The sequence below is a fragment of the Palaemon carinicauda genome, chromosome 33 (genome assembly GCF_036898095.1).
Source record: "Palaemon carinicauda isolate YSFRI2023 chromosome 33, ASM3689809v2, whole genome shotgun sequence".
Taxonomy (NCBI): Eukaryota; Metazoa; Arthropoda; class Malacostraca; order Decapoda; family Palaemonidae; genus Palaemon; species Palaemon carinicauda.
In genome coordinates this window covers 4,697,657-4,717,434 of record NC_090757.1, presented here as the reverse complement: position 1 = coordinate 4,717,434, position 19,778 = coordinate 4,697,657, and the positions used below count along the sequence as shown (strand labels likewise).

Here is a 19,778-nt window from a genome sequence, read left to right as displayed (position 1 = left end):
GCAGCCAGGAAGGGATTACGACAACCACAAATAAAGTGATTTGATAAAATGTGAATAGTATAAAGCACAATTTAAACCAGTTCAATTATGCGCACTTGTAAATCTATTTTCAGCAATGACTGTCAAATGCTGTTTTACAGAGGCCTAAGAATGAAAAATTAGGTTACAGGTATTTTGATTTTTGAATATCTGACAGGTCAGTGAAGATTCACTATATTTTTTACCATTAAGCACATCAATTGATGTTAGAATCCCCCCCCCCCCAACAAACTGCTTTATCTCACCACATAGGCACCTTTTACTTTTAGTTTGTGTTTATGTATATACATTACAGATGACATCCCATCTTCTCTTATAACAAAAATGTAGCCAACCAACAAATTTACATATGACACTGGTTTCTTTATTTGTTGATCAGCTTGAATTCACATTTACCAAAGGGTGAGGTTGGGAAAACTAAAGATTCTGAGTGATGGCCTTATCCATAACAGTTGCAAGGAAACCCCTCAAGATATCTGCCTGTGGTAAATTTTAAGTTTTTGCTCATTCTTCTTTATCGTAAGGTTATGTTTGTTATTAAGTTGGTTTGTTAGCAAGACTCAGCAAAATGTTGTGTAGATTCGCACCAAAGAGGAGCCACATGAGTAGCAACAAGGATATTAAAGTTTTGGAGATGGTAATGTAACTTTGGCAGAAAGAACCTTTTGGGGGTAGAGTATCCAGCCCTAACAGAGCTTTGTCTCCACCAAAAGTTTTTTTTTAGTAATGATTTATATATTTAGTTTTTTCATCTTTATATGTAACAAATATATATACAGTATATATATATATATATATATATATATATATATATATATATATATATATATATATATATATATATAAATAAGAGAGAAGAAGAAGAGAGAGAGCAGAGCTCACTTATATAGAAATGTGTTGAATCTGGGGATATACTGATGGTTTAAACAGTGGGAAAGATATGGGAATCATCCCCTATTCACATTAATGCAACTGTCATCTTCTAGGGCCATAGAGTGGGTGATCACATTTAGGGCATAGTGGGACAACATGGATTACAGTGCTTGGCTTACGATCATTACAATCCCATACTTCAGAAAAGAACTGAAAAGAATTGGGCACCATTTGTTACATATTTTCAACATTCACTTTTGTCAAAATAAATTATAATTCATTTAATTTTTCATTTTCTATGGCATACCAGGTGAAAATGAGAGTGGTGAAAGACTGGTAGATATGTGTGTTAAGCAAGAGATGGTGATAAGTTCTAGTTTAAAAAAGATAAAAACAAGTATACATGGGTAAGAGTGGCAAATGGAAGAGTGGTAGAAAGGGCGTTAATGGATTATGTGTTGATAACTAAAAGAATGTTTGGAAGATTGAAAGACGTGCACGTGTTTAGGGGTATGGCTAACAGTATGTATGATCATTTTTTGGTGGAAGGAAAATTAGTTGTAGCAAGAGTGGGGAAATAGAGTAGGTGGATGTAAAAGGGAGCTAGTAAAGGTAGAAGAGCTAATAAAACTGGGGGTAAAAAGTATTTATCAAGAAAGGTTGAAAATGGCATATGACACAGTGAAAGCAAGAGAAACTGGTAATTTAGAGGAGGAGTGGAAGTTAGTAAAAGAGAATTTTGTTGGGATTGCAGCTGATGTGTGTGACAAGAAGTTTGTTGGAGGCAGCATGAGGAAGGGCAGTGAATGGTGGAATGAAGGAGTGAAGGTAGAAGTGGAAGAGAAAAAGAGGGCTTTTGAAGAATGGCTGCAGAGTAATAGTGTAGAGAAGTATGAAAGATATAGAGAAAAATGTGAAAGTAAAGCACAAGGTAAGTGAGGCAAAGAGGGCAGCTGACCTGAGATGGGGTCAGGGATTGGGTCATTCAGATGAAGAGAATAAGAAGTTTTGGAAAGAAGTGAAGAGAGTAAGGAAGACGGGTTCAAGAATTGAAGAGACAGTGAAAGATGGAAATGGAAGGTTGTTAAAAGGAGAGGAGGCAAGGAAAAGGTGGGCAGAATATTTTTAAAGTTTACTGAATGTTGAGGATACTAGGGAGGCAGATATAATTGCTGTTGCAGGTGTTGAGGTGCCGGTGATGGAAGATGAGAATGAAAGAGAGATTACAAGAGAGGAAGTGAGGAGAGCACTAGATGAAACGAGAGTAGGAAAAGCATATGGTATGGATGGTGTAAGAGCTGAGATGTTGAAGGAAGGGGGTGCGACTGTACTTGAATGGTTGGTGAGATTGTTTTATATGTGTTTTGTGTTGTCAATGGTACCAGTAAATTGGGTTTGTGCGTGTATTGTACCACTATATAAGGGTAAGGGAGATGTGCTTGAGTGTTGTAATTCAAGGGGTATTAGTTTGTTGAGTGTAGTTGGAAAAGTGTATGGTAGAGTACTGATTAATAGGATTAAGGATAAAACAGAGAATGCAATCTTAGAAGTACAGGGTGGTTTTAGAAGAGGTAGGGGTTGTATAACTCAGATTTTTACAGTTAGGCAGATATGCGAGAAATATTTAGCAAAAGGTAAGGAGGTGTATGTTGCGTTTAATGTGTTAGGATAGGAAATTAAGTAAGCGATTGGTTTCCGGTGAGATTGGGGCCGAGACAGGGATGTGTGATGTTACTGTGGTTGTTTAACTTCTATGTTGATGGAATGGTGAGAGAGGTGAATGTTCGAGTGATGGGAGGAGGATTGAAACTGGAAGACGAGAATGACCATGAATGGGAGGTAAATCAGTTGTTGTTTGCGGATGATACTGTACTGCTTGCGGACGCAGAAGAGAAGCTTGGCCGATTAGTGACAGAATTTGGAAGGGTGTGTGAAAGAGGGAAGTTGAGAGATAATGTGGGTAGGAGTAAGGTTATGAGATGTACGAGAAGGGAAGGTGGTGCGAGGTTGAATGTCATGTTGAATGGAGAGTTACTTGAGGAGGTGGATCAGTTTAAGTACTTGGGGTCTGCTGTTGCAGCAAAAGCAGATGTACGTCAGAGAGTGAATGAAGGATGCAAAGTGTTGGGGGAAGTTAAGGGAGTAGTAAACAATAGAGGGTTGGGCATGAATGTAAAGAGAGTTCTGTATGCGAAAGTGATTGTACCAACTGTGATGTATGGATCGGAGTTGTGGGGAATGAAAGTGATGGAGAGACAGAAATTGAAGGTGTTTGAGATGAAGTGTCTAAGGAGTATGGCTGGTGTATCTCGAGTAGATAGGATTAGGAACGAAGTAGTGAGGTTGAGAACGGTTGTAAGAAATGAGTTAGCAGCTAGAGTGGATATGAATGTGTTGAGGTGGTTTGCTATGTTGAGAGAATGGAAAATGGCTGTCTGCTAAAGAAGGTGATGAATGCAAGAGTTGATGGGAGAAGAACAAGAGGAAGGCCAAAGTTTGGGTGGATGGATGGAGTGAAGGAAGCTCTGGGTGATAGGAGGATAGATGTGAGAGAGGCAAGAGAGCGTGCTAGAAATAGGAATGAATGGCGAGTGATTGTGACGCAGTTCCGGTAGGCCCTGTTGCTTCCTCCGGTGCCTTGGTTGACCGCGGAGGTAGCAGCAGTAGGGGATCTAGCGTTATGAAGCTTCATCTGTGGTGGATAATGGGGGAGGGTGGGCTGTGGCACCCTAGCAGTACCAGCCGAACTCGGTTGAGTCTCTTGTCAGACTGGGAGGAACGTAGAGAGGAAAGGTCCCCTTTTTTGTTTCATTTGTTTGATGTCGGTTATCCCCAAAATTGGGGGAAATGCCTTGGTGTATGTATGTATGAATCAGATTTACTTTTAGCTGCATATGCTGTACTTCTATTCTAATCCCTGGTATTCTCACTCTAATCTGAGTTTCATTTACAGATGTGAGTATTATAATTGCATGTAAGAATAATTCAGAAACCATAAAAATTTGGGGTCTTGTGATCATATGCAATTTTTCAAAAATACTGATTCATCTTGTAAACTTTTGGAAAATTGTATACTATAGTGTCAGGTTTGTTAGTGTTGCACCAAGGAATATGTCTGCCATATTACTATAGCACTTGAGTTTCCATAAATGATCTGACAGGAGTGACTAAAATCGTAGCTATACAACTGCCATTGCCAAATATTCTGTTATGTCCAAACCGTCACTGAGGCGATTTACTACTACTGTACACTGACTCAAGGCTGGGAAAAGTGGAATACTGTAATGCCTAACCTTTGAGGTCTATTAGTCTTTTCTAATACCAGGTATTCAAACAGAAGCTGAAACAGTTATGCTGTACCTTAGCCAATCTAATGGACATCAACCTAGAAAATCTATCCACCATGGAACTTACTCCCGATGAGCCTTCCATCAAGGTGGAAAAGTTTCTATAGCACCTTATACAGTATACATCATTACATTTTGATTATAATTGCAATGTTCACATTTTCATGTCTAATACTAATGTTTAAGAGTAAATGTGTATTCCCCAAAGTATGGCTGTCACTATACATATGAAGACTAATATTTAATAAACTATATATTCCTTTGTTTTTTAGTCACTTTCTTGAGTCCTATATTAATAACTATAAAAATCATATGACATAACTGCTTCATACAAATATATTAATATTCTTTCTTTAGCAAAAAATAAACTTCATAAAGATACTTACTGGCTTGTAACACCATAAAAGGCTCCAGATTCATCCTGGATGTTAACATTTAGATCAGCCCAAAACTTGACAAGAAAGAAAGCAGTCTGTGGACCCTTGTCATAAAGTTCTTTTAGGCCACCCTTTTTTTCAGGGAACTTGTCATAAATTTGTCGTATGTCAACAGCCTGGAAAAGTTGAGATGATTGATCAGTTTCCGTAGGAGATTTTTTTTTTGTAAATAAGTTTAGAAACATATATTGCCAAAAATTTTTCAGACATAATCTATTGTATCTTCACCTCACCTCTAATATAGGGTCTGTATAAGAAGTTGGCCCGCCTATGTGAACGAATAGATGTTTCTGATACTGAAATAGAAAGAAATTGTAAGGTCATAAAATATAGAAGCTTGCCAATATACCTTTTACAAACAAATGTTACAAATTTTCCTAAAAAAAAAAATTCTTCATGAATTCTTTCCTAACAGTAGAACAATTTTTTATTTAATCTGATGAAATAAGGAAAATAGTTGATCTGTATAAGAAGGTTCTCAACTTACAAAACATTCAGTGATACAAACAAATCCAATTGAAATCATAATGGAATATTGTAATCAAACAATATTATATTTAATGCAGTAAGCAAGACAACTTTTGCAATATAAAACGACTATTTGTTGAATTTTGCGGCTGAAAATTGTAGGCATGCGAGTTAGATGAAGCTTCTTGGAACCTATTGGAACTTTTTGTAATCTTAAAATTATATTATAAATAAATACTATGTCTGGATCTCTCTGGGACTCCATAAATGCACTGAATTCTACAAGGGCAAAATTTTACAAAATTAGACTTGCTAACAGCTTCTTGGAACCTATTAAGTTTGTAAGTTGGGAACTTTCAGTAATCTTAAAAATATATTATAAATAAATACTAACTGTGTCTGGATCTCTCTGGGACTCCATAAATGCACTGAATTCTACAAGTCTCAGTTTTTGTGTGGCTATGGATCTTCCTTCCCAAGGTGGTACTGTTATTGAAGGTGCAGCAGGTTGAAGGAGTCCACCCATTCCACCAGCACCAGGTTTAGTTTCTCCACTCATTCCAAATGGTGACTGAGCAAACGGCTTAACACTGAAATTAGCTGGAGGTTAATAAGGATGTTCACATACGTGAGAAATGATAAATCAACTGGTGTAATTTAAATGTAACAAGTGACAGACATAACAAGATTTAGTTCGTAGTATATTTACTATGGGAAAACACAAACTCTGCTATTCTGTCATTGCACTGAAGGCTCATTTTATTACACAGTAATTTAATGATTAAAACATTGCACAACCTTTAGAAGCATGTCATATAAGATAAGATGATAAATGAGTTTGTTCTTGCCTGCAAACAACGAGCAAATATACTCCTCAATCTTAAAGAAATACAGAGGCACTACCGAATACTTACTCCTGACTAGTGCCAGCCTGTATGCCACCCTGCCAGAAAGGACTGGGATAGGACACTGGTGTTGGAGGTAATTGAAGGGAGCCTTTGTTGTGCATAACGGACGCCGACACAATTTGCGCAGATGACATGGATGACATGGTTTGAAGGGCTTTTTCTTTTGTAGCAGAGTCCTGGAAATAATGTGATAGATGTTAAAGGAACAACATTGATATCTAGGTGTGTAAGTATTAGTGAAAATTTGATTCCAAGGCTTCTTATTTTTTGCGGATGCAGACGTCACATTTTGACACTAGTCCAGGTTATTTTTTCTATCAATTACAGACTTTACATTGAAATGCAATCAACTTTACACAAGATTTTTGCAATAGGACATTCTCCTTTTATGGGAGGTAACATAAGGGTCTTAAAGGAGTTAGCCACCATCAAATTTTCTTCAAAGATTTTTTGTTTCTAACTGATATAAATTCTCTTTCGTCTTTGTTTTTCATTCATATACTGTATAATAATTTTCTCTCAACATAATTATTTATACGAATTACATTAGATAACCATATACTAAAAATTCAAATTTTATAATTTTACAAGCCTATCATACAATCAGACTTATGTTTTAATATACTTCAGTACTACACACACACACACACATATATATGCGTAAAAATCACAGGAAAACGTGATGCTCAGATGCAGAAGAACCACAGGGAAAATGAAAATACGAATAGGACTTAAGCGTTTATTTCGTATTTTCATTTTCCCTGTGGTTCTTCTGCGCATATATATATATATATATATATATATATATATATATATATATATATATATATATATATATATATATATATATATATATATATATATATATATATATACACACACACATACACACACACATACATACATTCATTCATTCATTGTAAATTTAAAATAACTTACCAATCTAAGCATTCCTCCATTGTCATCAGATGAGCAACCCTGCAAAATTGGAAAAATAAAATTCCTCAAATGAAATATAAAATTATATTGAATTAAATAAAAGTAATTTGAATTATTTTTTATATGAGCTTCAATTATATTTAACATATCCATAAAAAAGAAGGGTTTCTCCACAAAACTAATTAATTCAGTTTTGTATCGAGTGATAAGAATTTTTTCTTAAGTATAATGCAAATATTACATACTTATTAACAAAAAAGTTGGTAAAACACAAAATGACGTAATTAAGTATGACCGTTGCATGATTTTGATTTCCTTAAATCCTTACGAGAGGGATAATACATTATGCACGTACATGAAACTTACGCAAATGCATTCAATACCTCACCCCTTCACCATGAACCAACTGAGCAGTGCATAGAGTGCTTTCAAGCTAAAACTAGATAACAACTGGACTGGATATCAGTCAAGTGCTAAATATAGAGTGCCATACTGCTACAATAAATAAACTATTCGATTCTACGAGAGGAAAGGATACAAACTGCCATGAAGGAATTACGGTGTAGCTAAACGGAGAAGAAGTGACATTACGAGAATGAAACAGTTTGATATCTACAGTAGTCCCAAGAACACATTTCAAAAGTGCAAGAAAAGAAAGATCTCACTGAAATAGAATGAATTGTGGACATTACAATTCGAGGTGCGTTTGTTCACGTGAGAGATATTAGCCAGGACAGGAAAGTAGCGAAATGTCAAAAAGCAAACCGGAATTTAATCGAAATTTTGGAAGAAACACACAGGTGAGTCACTGAACAACTACAGGGAGTGACAATGTGTAGTTGATTTTGAGGAAGGCGACATCTTGGGTGCAAAATATAATTTTTTTTTGTTCGCTAAGTAAATGTTGCAATATGCATAGCAAGCAGTTATAGTTAAAATAATCAAAATATAGTGTCTAAATGGTTGTTTGTGTGTGTATATATATACAGTATATATATATATATATACATACATACATATATATATATATATATATATATATATATATATATATATATATATATATATATATATATATATATAGAATTGTACATAAAAAGTTATACTGAATAAGTTGAAATAGTGTCAAAAGTTACAGAGTGAGCAAAACTATTGAAATAAATTCATTATCTGCTAATAAAAACATGTACGTATGTAGTGACATGAAATATATATTTCTCCTCCACGATGTCTTCTTCACAAAACAAAGCATTTCTATTTGTTCAGGATTAAGTACACACCACAATACCCCAGAGAAGGAGTATAAACAAAGTGAGCACACAGCCTTACCCCTGGTACATCCTGCAAAAAGAGAGAGAAACGGGTATGTAAGTCGTGTGGCATTGAAACTTGGAAAAAAAGCGACCTAGGGAAACTTATTACTTCTCTTCCTACCGATCCAGGACTGTTTCTCTATCGGATCCTGTCTTTAACTGGATCTCTATGTGACCGTAATTAAAACCACCATGAAGAAATGTCATTAAGGGTTATTTGTTGAGATTTTGTATGTGAGGTATAAATATTCTTTTTTTTTTTTTTGTAGTTTGTAGACTCCGGTGTTAAGTTATTAATTGTTTAATTTACTCTGTACCAGGGGTAACCTTGTAGGTAGGGTAAACGGACTGAAAAGGAATAAACAGGATTTATTTCTATTAATGCAAGGAAGCCGCTAATCTAAATAAATAAAAAACTACTACTGAAGCCAACAGAACAAGAGATAAAAAAAAATGCTATAGTATAAAAATGAACACATTCTTGTTAGGGAATAAGCTTTGCTCCATACCATACGCTAAAAGAAAATAAACTATAGCGTACTATGAACCACAACATACGATAATCTTATCAATGAAAGTTGGGCTTACTCCAATATTACGGGAGCTTTTAATTCCGGACTAAATTTATACAGAAACAGACACGTACTTGATCGCTATGCCCATAACTAAGCGATACACAAATTTTAACACCCTAACATGTGATCTACTTAATAATACACACTGATGGAGTTTGATCATGTTTAGGTGAATTTCTATAACGTATTCAGAGTTGTGGAAAGATCGCTTACAGTAACGTGGGGTCTGACGAATGACAGATTACTACATAAAATGTTTTCAAATTAGCTTTTTTTTTTTTTAAGTCGAAGCAATTTTCTTGACCGAGTTACATTATTTCTCATATCGTTTATTTACTTCCTTTCCTCACGGGCTATTTTTCCGTGCTGAAGCCCTTGGTCTTATAGCATCTTGCTTTTCCCACCAGGGTTTGTAGCTAATAATAAAATGCTACGTTATTGCCTCTTGAATTGCATATAATATGAACAGTACCAATGAAAGTACACGCCGTTTCTTAACACTATTTTTTAATAAAACGAGCAGCACAATTTATTGCTTATCGAAGAAAAAATAGTTTAAGAACATGCCATAATTTAACTAATTATCTTCAACAACCAGAAATGCACAAGCATTTAAAAACTCTTGCTGTACAAATATCAAGATATTTAAAACCAATGCGACCAAAGTTATGGTGTAGACAAACGCAATTCTAGAAATTCGATTTGAAGAGATCCGAGAAAAGACTCGATTATAAAAATATATAAATCTTTCGAAGCCTCCACACTGACACTGTCCCTACAAACATTTACAAACATGAAAAAAATAACTACCGAGGGGCACTCAGTAGAGCGCCGACCTCTACCGCGACAGCTTGTTTCTCGACCTTGACCTTTGACCTTAACATGTATTAATTGGCGTGGAATTTCATACACTCAAATAGGAAACAAGTGTGAGGTCTCTGTGACACCGATGTCAAAACTTATGGCTGATTACGAGAATTGGACATTTTGCTTGACCTTCCAAATTTAATAATTTCCAGCTTTTTACGCAACGGTTAATCCATGCAAGTTTCATTACTCTACGATTAAATGTGTGGCCATGAAGCTGTTCACATACAAGTAAACAAAAACATACACAAAGAGGGGGCGAAAATATAACCTCCTTCCAACTTTGTTGGAGGAGGTAATAAAAACCTAAAATATGGCGCAAAAGAAAACGAACATTCCAACAGCCATTCCACGGACAATTAATCGATACACTAAGTAAAACTAAAAAAAATAATTTCTACTGGGGAAAAAAATCTTAACATCTATCATACATTTGAGTAAATAAAAAAATCAACCGGCTACTAAACTTACCTTTAGCTTGGCCTGAATTTCCCGAAGCTTACGTCTTGCCAAGACTTGGATATGAGATGAAACTTGTTTCCTTGTTCGCGTCTTGCCAGTACGTAATTTGATATAACGGGCGATCAACTCATTACGACCTGTAATAAAAAAAAATTGGATGAATAACTCATTTAACAATATGTGATTACGCAAATCTTCATTTATGTACATAGGTGCTTTTATATGTGAACTTAAATACTGATTTGTGAAATAAATTAAACTTGTTAGGTGTTAAAAACCGGATAAAATTATATCATTAATTAAAAGTATCCTGATTTCACGAGAAAAAAATAAAAACACACAGAGAAAAGATGAGACTTCATTAAACATATCGATCTATGAAGAAAAAGTTATTTTCAGCAATAAAAGTGTTTTTATACTTTTCTCCCCATATTTACACGTCCATGAACAATGAAAATTAAGAAAATTTAATTTCCGGAAAAAATAGAAAAGGAAAAAGAATCCGCATAGATATGTCTGGACTAAATATCTGCGTATAAATCAAAATCTTCAACAGGTTGTGTAACGCATTAAAACACAAACATATATACATATAGATACACTATTTCCCTTAGTGAAAAATAATACAGAGATCACCGTCACGTTTATACATCAACTACGAAACCGTACAGAAGAAAACTCGGACTTTTTACACCAAAGAATCAATCACGTTCATGCCACCGATACACCCTTTTCAATTCTGCCCCTTCTCCCCGGGCCCCTCTCTTCAAAGACAGGTGGTTCCTTTTCTTCTTCCCCCAAAATTCCAAATAACAGTGAATGTTATCCTTACTACACACGCAATCTCTTGTACTCCTCCGTCTCGTCTCGCACACCTTCCGTCGCCCCGAAGCTGAAGGTTAACTCAGGTGTGTTTGCTCTTCTGGGGCATTCTGTATTCCCAAATAATGTTTGTCCGAGTCTGTAAAAATGTTTGCACTCTCCTCTAATCACCATTGTTTTACAGGATGTTTCTCAATCCAAGGGAGAGTGTTTATGGATGGTGCGTAGCTTTCAGTGAAAACAAGGGGGAGGGGGAGAGGGAGGGAGAGGGGTCAATGGTGTTTTCTCATCGCTTCCCCCTTTGCGTTCAGTTGAGATCACCAGAAGATAAACAAACAGGTATGAATCAGAGAACATCTTCTCAAGCACATAAACATTTCCTCAATGTTGGCTACAGACGGGGTTCCTCTCTTAGTCATCTTGCCTGAACTGGTCAAACAATTGTTGCGTATGTCTTCTTGGTCTCTTCTAACAATGTATGTAGATTTAAGAGACCATAAAATGTAAATTTTAAACCAGCTGTTTGTAGAACTGTCTTTTATATGATTCAAATTAGATTACAGAGGATAAGTTCCACGGGATGACTACATGAAATGGAATTTGAACAAAATGTTTAGTTTTTGAAAATTATGTTTTATCCCGAGATTTGAAGTAAGGCGTAATATGAAATACAGATCAAATAATTAATTTTATACTAAAATAAACAGAAGCTATTATTAAATACAAAGATAGGCGAGGCAATAGAAAAAAAAAAATAATTTCAAATATCTGTCAGTCTTATTGTGAATAAGAACATCGTGGTTTTAATTTGAATTAATTATGCCTATCTAATATACGAAATTAAAAGGTACTTTTTTTAAGGAAACTTGAAATCCAGCAGTACTTATTTAACAAAATTAATATATGCCAATCGATCGAAATTATTGAGATAAAAATATTTGATGTTGACTTTTTTCTTTCTGAAACCGTAATATACATCGCCTATTAACCATTTATACTGGAAACTTACTAATCAAGAAAATCTACCGCCAGTTTAATTAATTAATTATTAATTTAATAGTTATTCAATTTGATCAAAATAGTGTAAATCTGAAAACACAGACCCATTCTCTTTCATGTCCACAGAGTGATAATTCAGGACATTAAAATCAGTTTAGTTTATATAGAAAATAAACATTGACTAGCTTCTCTCTTCAACAGCCTCCTTTACCCTCTTCCTGCACTTTATACATTTCCTCCCCAGGGTGAAAAGGCCTCTTTATTAGATATCTCAGTCACCCCATTTCTCTTTGAGCAATGCTAAAATTTACCCAAAAATAAAATCCTATTGCTCATGGTTTGGTTTTTGTTTTGAAATAAACAGAAAAATAATATACTCAATGCTATGGAACTGACGACTTAACCTTAATAAAATTATTAAAAATTTTAACACAAAGTTTTTTCCAGACTTTCATCACAGACAAACAGCAATCAACTAGTAAAATCATCATATCTTAGATACGATGACATTAAAATTTTAACCGATATTAAAATGTTCATCCAGTCTTTTATCAAAATGGCAAACAGAAATCAACATTAACCAAGAACATCATCATATCGTAGATACGGTGGCATTAACATTTGAACTAGTATTAACTTATGTTTCTCCATTCTTTCAACATAGGTAAATAGCAATTAACATCAACTAACACCAAACTTTCAACTGGGCTGCACAAGGCTCTAGAAGAGTTGGAAGAATCCAGGCCTACATGGCTGAGGACGATGAAGCGTGAAGGAGATGATGATGAATGGAGAAGTATTAAAATTAAAAGCTCAGATGATGAATGGAGAAGTACTGATTTAAAAGCTCAAGATAGAGACGACTGGCGAAATCTAACCGAGGCCCTTTGCGTCAATAGGCCAAAGCAAAAACCACAAAGCGAAACGACAGAGGCACAGAAGTCTATTCACGTCAGTCAGGTACCAAAAGGTAAATATCGTTTATGGGGATGAAAAAGATCCCTCGAGAACAAGGTGGTCTGTGTTTTCGTAATCTACACATGCGCGGTTGGACTCCCCCCCCCACCCCCCACTGCCAAAACATTGCAGGATCGCACGTCAACTAACCTTTTTCTTAATCAAACTTCATGTCTTTATTTCACTTTCTCCGCTAAACCATTCTTTCTTCTTTATTGCATTTTTCTTTGCCTTAAATTCGATTTCGGTTCTATTTTTTTTCTTTTTTTTTACACTTTCCTCTTCTGATAAGTATTGTAAAATACAACCTTGATTTTTCTCTTTTGCCGTATTCTTTTACATTTTCCCTTTCTGGTATAGAGTAAAATACAACCTTCATTTTCTCGTTTTTTTCTTTACTATTCTTTTAAATTTTCCCCTTTTTATATAGAGTAAATTAAAACCTTCGTTTTCCTCATTCTTTCACTTTTTCCATTCTGATATATAGAATAAAATTTAACCTTGACTTTTCTCGTTTTTTCCTTATTCTATTAAGTTCTCCCCTTCTGATATAGAGTAAAATACAACCTTCATTTTATCGTTTTTATTATTCTTTTACATTTTATTCTGATATATAGAGTAACATACAACCTTCATAAATGCTAGTTTTATTTTCCTTTCGCAGTCCTTCGTTAAACCACACGATATAAAATAATTCTATAAATAAATAAAACTATGTTCCACCCCACTATGTCATGTTTACGATATGGAGAATCAGATTAGATTTAGGCTCCCCGCTCCATATTTTCTCGAAGGCAACCTGTTGCGTTGCGCCTCGGGGAGAGAGAGAGAGAGAGAGAGAGAGAGAGAGAGAGAGAGAGAGATACGATTTGCAGAATGGGAGATGCTATGTGCGGAATCAGAGATACGACTTGTGTAATGAGATTTGCGATAAAATTTATATTTCAATCTTGATAATCTGCATAACTAAAAGGAATGAACAAAAAGTATAACTAAAATACTGAAGAAGGTATTTTAGTATAATACAAAATAACTAAGGACTAGAATTACCACGAAAATATTTTGGAGCATGGTTGAAATTTCGAACAATTATATTTCTGTAAATTATTATCATTAAAATATAAGAGATTTACTAGTACAAATGCGTCAAGCAAAGCAATAGTCGAGGGAAGTGTGTGTGTGTGTATAAATATATATATATATATATATATATATATATATATATATATATATATATATATATATATATATATATATATATATCACTTTAGAATAAAATTTGTTAAGGAGCTCTTTTATTTGTAATACCAGATGGTTCTTATGCGTGTAATCTTTGAGGGAAGACCTCAAAGATTATAAGCAAAAATAATTAAATGACAAATTTAAGATTCAATTAATATTTATATAAATGTATCATAGAGAAGACTCCATTTCTTTTTTTGCTCATCTACAGTATTTACGCGTCACGACCTCACTAAACAGAGAAACAAGAACAAAAACAGCCATGCGAAGGCTTATATGGCTAAGTCCAATACTACAATGTAAACAATAGCCTACAACACGTGCTTGGTCGGCTTGTGCGTGTTTGAGCTACAGCCAAAGTTGGTGGAATTCACGTAACATCGTGCAACAATGCATGCCATTACACGATTTTTTCTAAAGTTTAGATTAGATAAATTATTTTTTGTTATTCGTACTAAACTGGAAAATCTCTCTTAAATGGTATAAAACTCAGAGCCTTAAATTATATTGGAAGATAGACTTGAGAGATTTTCTAATAGGCCACTAACGTAAATTATCACGATTCTACGTCACCCAGTTTATTAAACGCAATACTAATAAAGAAATTAAGTACTATCCTCCAGATCATCTAAACGAAACCAATGTCGGTTTCAAGACAAAATAACACTGACGAGAGAAAAAATGGTAATTATCGTGATCATTTAATTGAGGCAAGCAATACTGTGTAAGCGAAAACACCCTCTTCAAGTTTCTTTCCTAGTCTGCGAAAGAGAAGCTTTCCTACCAACAACCTCAATTAGTTCAAGGTCTCGGGCAGACATCAAGACATTGGTCCCACTTTACAAACACCTCTTCTCTCAGACACAAGAGAGAGAGAGAAAAAAAAAGGAGACTCGTCTACATAACCCCACAAACGTCTCTGGATTATTTGTCTTGGCATATCCATTAAGAATAATTTTTTTTTCTAATTTGAAAAGGTCTATTACATGTATGAAAAAGAAATGGACATGAGTAGGACATATGAGAATGACAAAATAGATGGACATTAAGAATAACAGAACGGGTCCCTGGCGATTAGAAAGCAGCAGGGGAAGGAAGAGAAGACGATGGATTGACGGACTAAAAAATTTGCGGATGTAGACTGCCATAGAAAGACCATAAAAAGACGAGAGTGGAAGGACACGTCTTGAGGCCTTTGTCCAGCAGTGGACAAGTTACGACTGATGATAATTACAATCGAGTTGTAAAACTGAAATAAAGATAAGCACATAATCTGTTACATCTTATTGCAAGTCCAACCAAGAGCCAAGCATTATTCTGGGTGACAACCCACAAGACTAGAGCTACACATTCGGCCCCATCTCAATGACCTTGGTGAGAACTATAAGCCAAACACTACGTTCAACATGCACCCTGATGCTTTGCTTTGATGTCTAAAAGAAACGGATTCATCCACACACGAGAGAGAGAGAGAGAGAGAGAGAGAGAGAGAGAGAATCTCTCTCTCGTTCTCTTCGACTTAAAAGAAACAAAGACTTGATGGAGATAGAAGGCCGGCCTGAACAAATGATACGAGTATTAATTTCTACCCTTATGCACAGTAATGTTCGCATGGATAAAGAACTACATCAAGCGTTTCCTTCGAATTCATTTCATAAGCTAACGTCACTGGAGATAGTCTCTCAACCATCTTATCACATGGAATCCATCAAGTATTGCGCAAAAAGCTTCTGGGATTTCTAAATAAAATAAGAGTTTAAAATAATACGAAAGACTAACATTTATGATATGTATTTCCATTTCATATCGAAGGGTAAAATTGCGAAAGGTAATTCTAAGCGGGACCACAGGGAATGGATGCATTTCAAAAGACAGAAAGTAATGCAGCTGGGGGAGTGGGGACGCTTTGAAAATAAAATTAATAAACAACATAAAAAAAACCATAGTACACTTATAAAAAAAAAAAAAAAAAAAAAAAAAAAAAAAAATTATCAAGTCCTTATCGACCTTACTGCGAAACATTGGTATATCTGACAATAATGTAAATCAAATAGTACTTGAAACTTCTGTTCAAAAAGTATTCACGAGTCGATGTTTGTAATTTCAAAAACATATTTAGATGAATAATAATAGTTGCAATTACGAAGATATATCAATTTAAAAAAAATATTCGTGTAAATACTGTATATCATGATGTTTATACAATAAATTGTTTAGAATTGTAAATGTATATTTCTTAATAAAAGAAAAAACTAGCTGATATGAAAGATGTGGTGTCTGAGTGCGGACTCTTAGCTAGCTAACCATGGTATAGAATAGTTTGGATAGTTAAGTATTAGTAAGAGTAGTGTAAAGTGGGATTCAAGTACAATTCTATTTACATAAAAGGTAAATTATTTCTTGTTATGGTCTTAAAATTAACGCAGGTGTAAAGCGTACACCAAGTACACAGAGCGAACAAAGGCCACATGCGTGTTCCCCCCCCCTTCACGCATCCGTAATATCAGTAATCAAATTACGCACATACATACACATCACTCGAGGTGTCACTGGAGAATGCTCACCTGCAGTAAACTCTCACCTAATTACAGTTGCAACCCGTTGGTTGCATTTGCTTCCGACCGATGCAAATGACCATTCCCTTACCTTGGTGTATTTCTCTCTCTCTCTCTCTCTCTCTCTCTCTCTCTCTCTCTCTCTCTCTCTCTCTCTCTCTCTCTCATATATATATATATATATATATATATATATATATATATATATATATATATATGAGAGAGAGAGAGAGAGAGAGAGAGAGAGAGAGAGAGAGAGAGAGAGAGAGAGAGAGAGAGAAAAGAGTTCAGCCTCCTGGTATCTATCTATCAGCAAATATGTTTTTTCTTGACCCTAAGAAATGCTGGACATGTCAGCGATAGTCTGGGATCGCACGCGACCCCAAGAAATTAGCGTAGTCGTCACCACGTCTTTCACGATCTAGAAATTAAGCTGCGTTGCTTTTTTTTTTTCCTGGAAAAATGGCTTTATAATTAAGCGTGCGCGCGCACGCAAAAGAGCGCATATGTACGTGGTTCTTCACTTTGTTGTTTGCTAGGAAATTGGTTATGTAAGCAATCACAAGGCCAGGCAGCTCCATGAAAACATGGCCTTACATCAAGAGATTCAATATTTTGAGCGCCACCAATTAACGCTTCTCATGTATTTCGACATGATTCCCCAAAAAGAGAATGGGTTCACACATCAGTTTCTTTCAACCATATCCCTGTTCTTATTTAGAAGAATACTCTCTCCCCCTCTCCTTTGTCCATTCAATCTTATTGCTTTTGTATCCCATTATCTGTGAACTCCTCCAACATAATGATACCGTTATATAACAGCTACTCCGGGAAACACTGCATCAGCAATTTAGGTTTGTGAAAAGGGACGATCTCATGTTGAGAGAGAGAGAGAGAGAGAGAGAGAGAGAGAGAGAGAGAGATAATGATGCTGATGACGTATCCTCGTAATATATAAAACATAATTTCTTTTATTTTTGTGACAAGCTCATACTTTGTGAACAATAAATTGTGTAATTTTGTGTTATAAACTAAGCCACGAGTGTTTTAAATTTTGGATTTTTTTTATTAAAAACTAAGCCACAAGTGTTTTAAAATGTGTATTCTTTTATATAAACTAACTGTCATGGCATATCCTTCCTTAAATTAGCCGTTTTAAAATGTTTATTTTGTGTTGAAATATCATATTGCAGGTTCTTAATAACAAGAAGGTAGAATATCTCAAGACACAATTTGTATTTTTTTTACAAATATCAATTTAGTGAAAAAGACCACGCAGTTAACATTCGTCAAGGAGTTGAACATCGAGTAAGGTTTAATAGGATCAAGACAACATTGACGGAGAATTTTGTTGCGAGAGAGAGAAGGTTTTAATGACTATAACCACGAATGTCATTACTAAAGACTTCAAGAAGGAACCAGAGAGAGAGAGGAGAGAGAGAGAGAGAGAGAGAGAGAGAGAGAGAGAGAGAGAGAGAGGAGAGAGAGAAGAGAGAGAGAGAGAGAGTCATATGTTTAGTTTCAAATGTATAGCTACTGGTAGACAAGAAGGCTTTGTTTTAATAAATTACAAACGAATGAGATATGACATCATATGTTGTAATGGATTCTTGAACACAGGCAGCAGAGAGGAGAGAGAGAGAGAGAGAGAGAGAGAGAGAGAGAGAGAGAGAGAGCACCAACAAATATAAATGTGTCTATATGAGAGTGTAACCTTGTGAGCTAACAACCACCACTGACACCACACCCACCCAGACACTGCCATCACCACCACCACCACAACGCCTCCAAGGTCTCGTGATGCAAACCTCATAAACCATTGTTGATGTGCCTTTTGTGGATCTCGAAAACACCCACACCCCCACCCTTTCCACCACCTCCTGAAGGGGTAGGGGAAGTCCCTCCCTTTCCCAGTTTTCCCTCCATCACTGGCATCAGAACAGCCTCCCAGCAGCGCACAAACTCAGGCCATGTTTACTTAAAAACACAGCAGCAACTATAGAGGTACAAGGACGAAGCGATCTGGTAGTAACGAAAATAATTATGAATTACGAGTATTACTGCAAAAGACTTTTGAAACTATAAAAATCACAGAAAGAGATGGTGAGTGAAATAAATGGGATTCTACGAGAGAGAGAGAGAGAGAGAGAGAGGAAAGAGGAGAGAGAGAGAGGAGAGAGAGAGAGAGAGAGAGAGGAGAGAGAGAGGAGAGAGAAGAGACGAGAGAGAGAGAGAGGAGTAAAAAGGAATTCTACAATACAATTTACAAATGGTATTATGACAACACGAAATATAGGTTCTTCAACAGAGATTGCTGGTCAAAGAACAAATTTTTTTTATCACTGAAAATTTTATATACTGATGTGTTTTATATAGTACATACAATATATAATGTATATATATATATTATATATATATATATATATATATATATATTATATATATATATATATAATATGCAATACCTTAACAACAACGAGCATCTGGTCTCCTAACCTACTATAAGCAGTATAAACAGGATTAATCTTCCGGTTGTCGTTAGTATTAATTAGGAACAAAATAGTCAAACTTCTTTGAGGAAAGTGTGTGTGTGTATGTATACAAGTGTGTATATATCTGTATATATATATATATATAATATATATATATATATATATATATATATATATATATATATATATAATATATATATATTATATATATATGTGTGTGTGTGTGTGTGTTTGTGTGCATGTGTATAATGTGTTTGTGAGTACATGAATAATGTTGAAGAATAACCGAGTAAATTCCATAGCAAACAAACCAATACAGTGGTGTTTTAATTAATAATTTTTCATCTCTTTCTCTCTCTCTCTCTTACTCACTCGTCTAGACGGCCCAGTTAAGTACAAAGCTAAACAACGTACCAGGAAGTTTTATCATAACCCACACTTCACAAGGTTCACAAAATAATTATTTATAGTAATTCTTAATTT

At 35.1% G+C, this 19,778-nt stretch overlaps 1 protein-coding gene across 4 annotated transcripts in view; it reads right to left on the bottom strand.

The window, feature by feature from the left end:
• sd (TEA domain transcription factor 1 homolog scalloped) overlaps positions 1-19,778 on the bottom strand; it is a 157,595-nt gene that overhangs the window by 7,291 nt on the left and 130,526 nt on the right. For all 4 annotated transcript variants that reach the window (XM_068356703.1, XM_068356704.1, XM_068356705.1 and 1 more), the window contains 6 exons: positions 10,238-10,365; positions 7,012-7,050; positions 6,079-6,248; positions 5,559-5,754; positions 4,930-4,992; positions 4,646-4,812 (listed from right to left, as the gene is read on the bottom strand). In XM_068356703.1, coding sequence (XP_068212804.1) covers positions 4,646-4,812; positions 4,930-4,992; positions 5,559-5,754; positions 6,079-6,248; positions 7,012-7,050; positions 10,238-10,365 — 763 coding nt within the window. The remainder of the gene's footprint in view (positions 1-4,645; positions 4,813-4,929; positions 4,993-5,558; positions 5,755-6,078; positions 6,249-7,011; positions 7,051-10,237; positions 10,366-19,778) is intronic.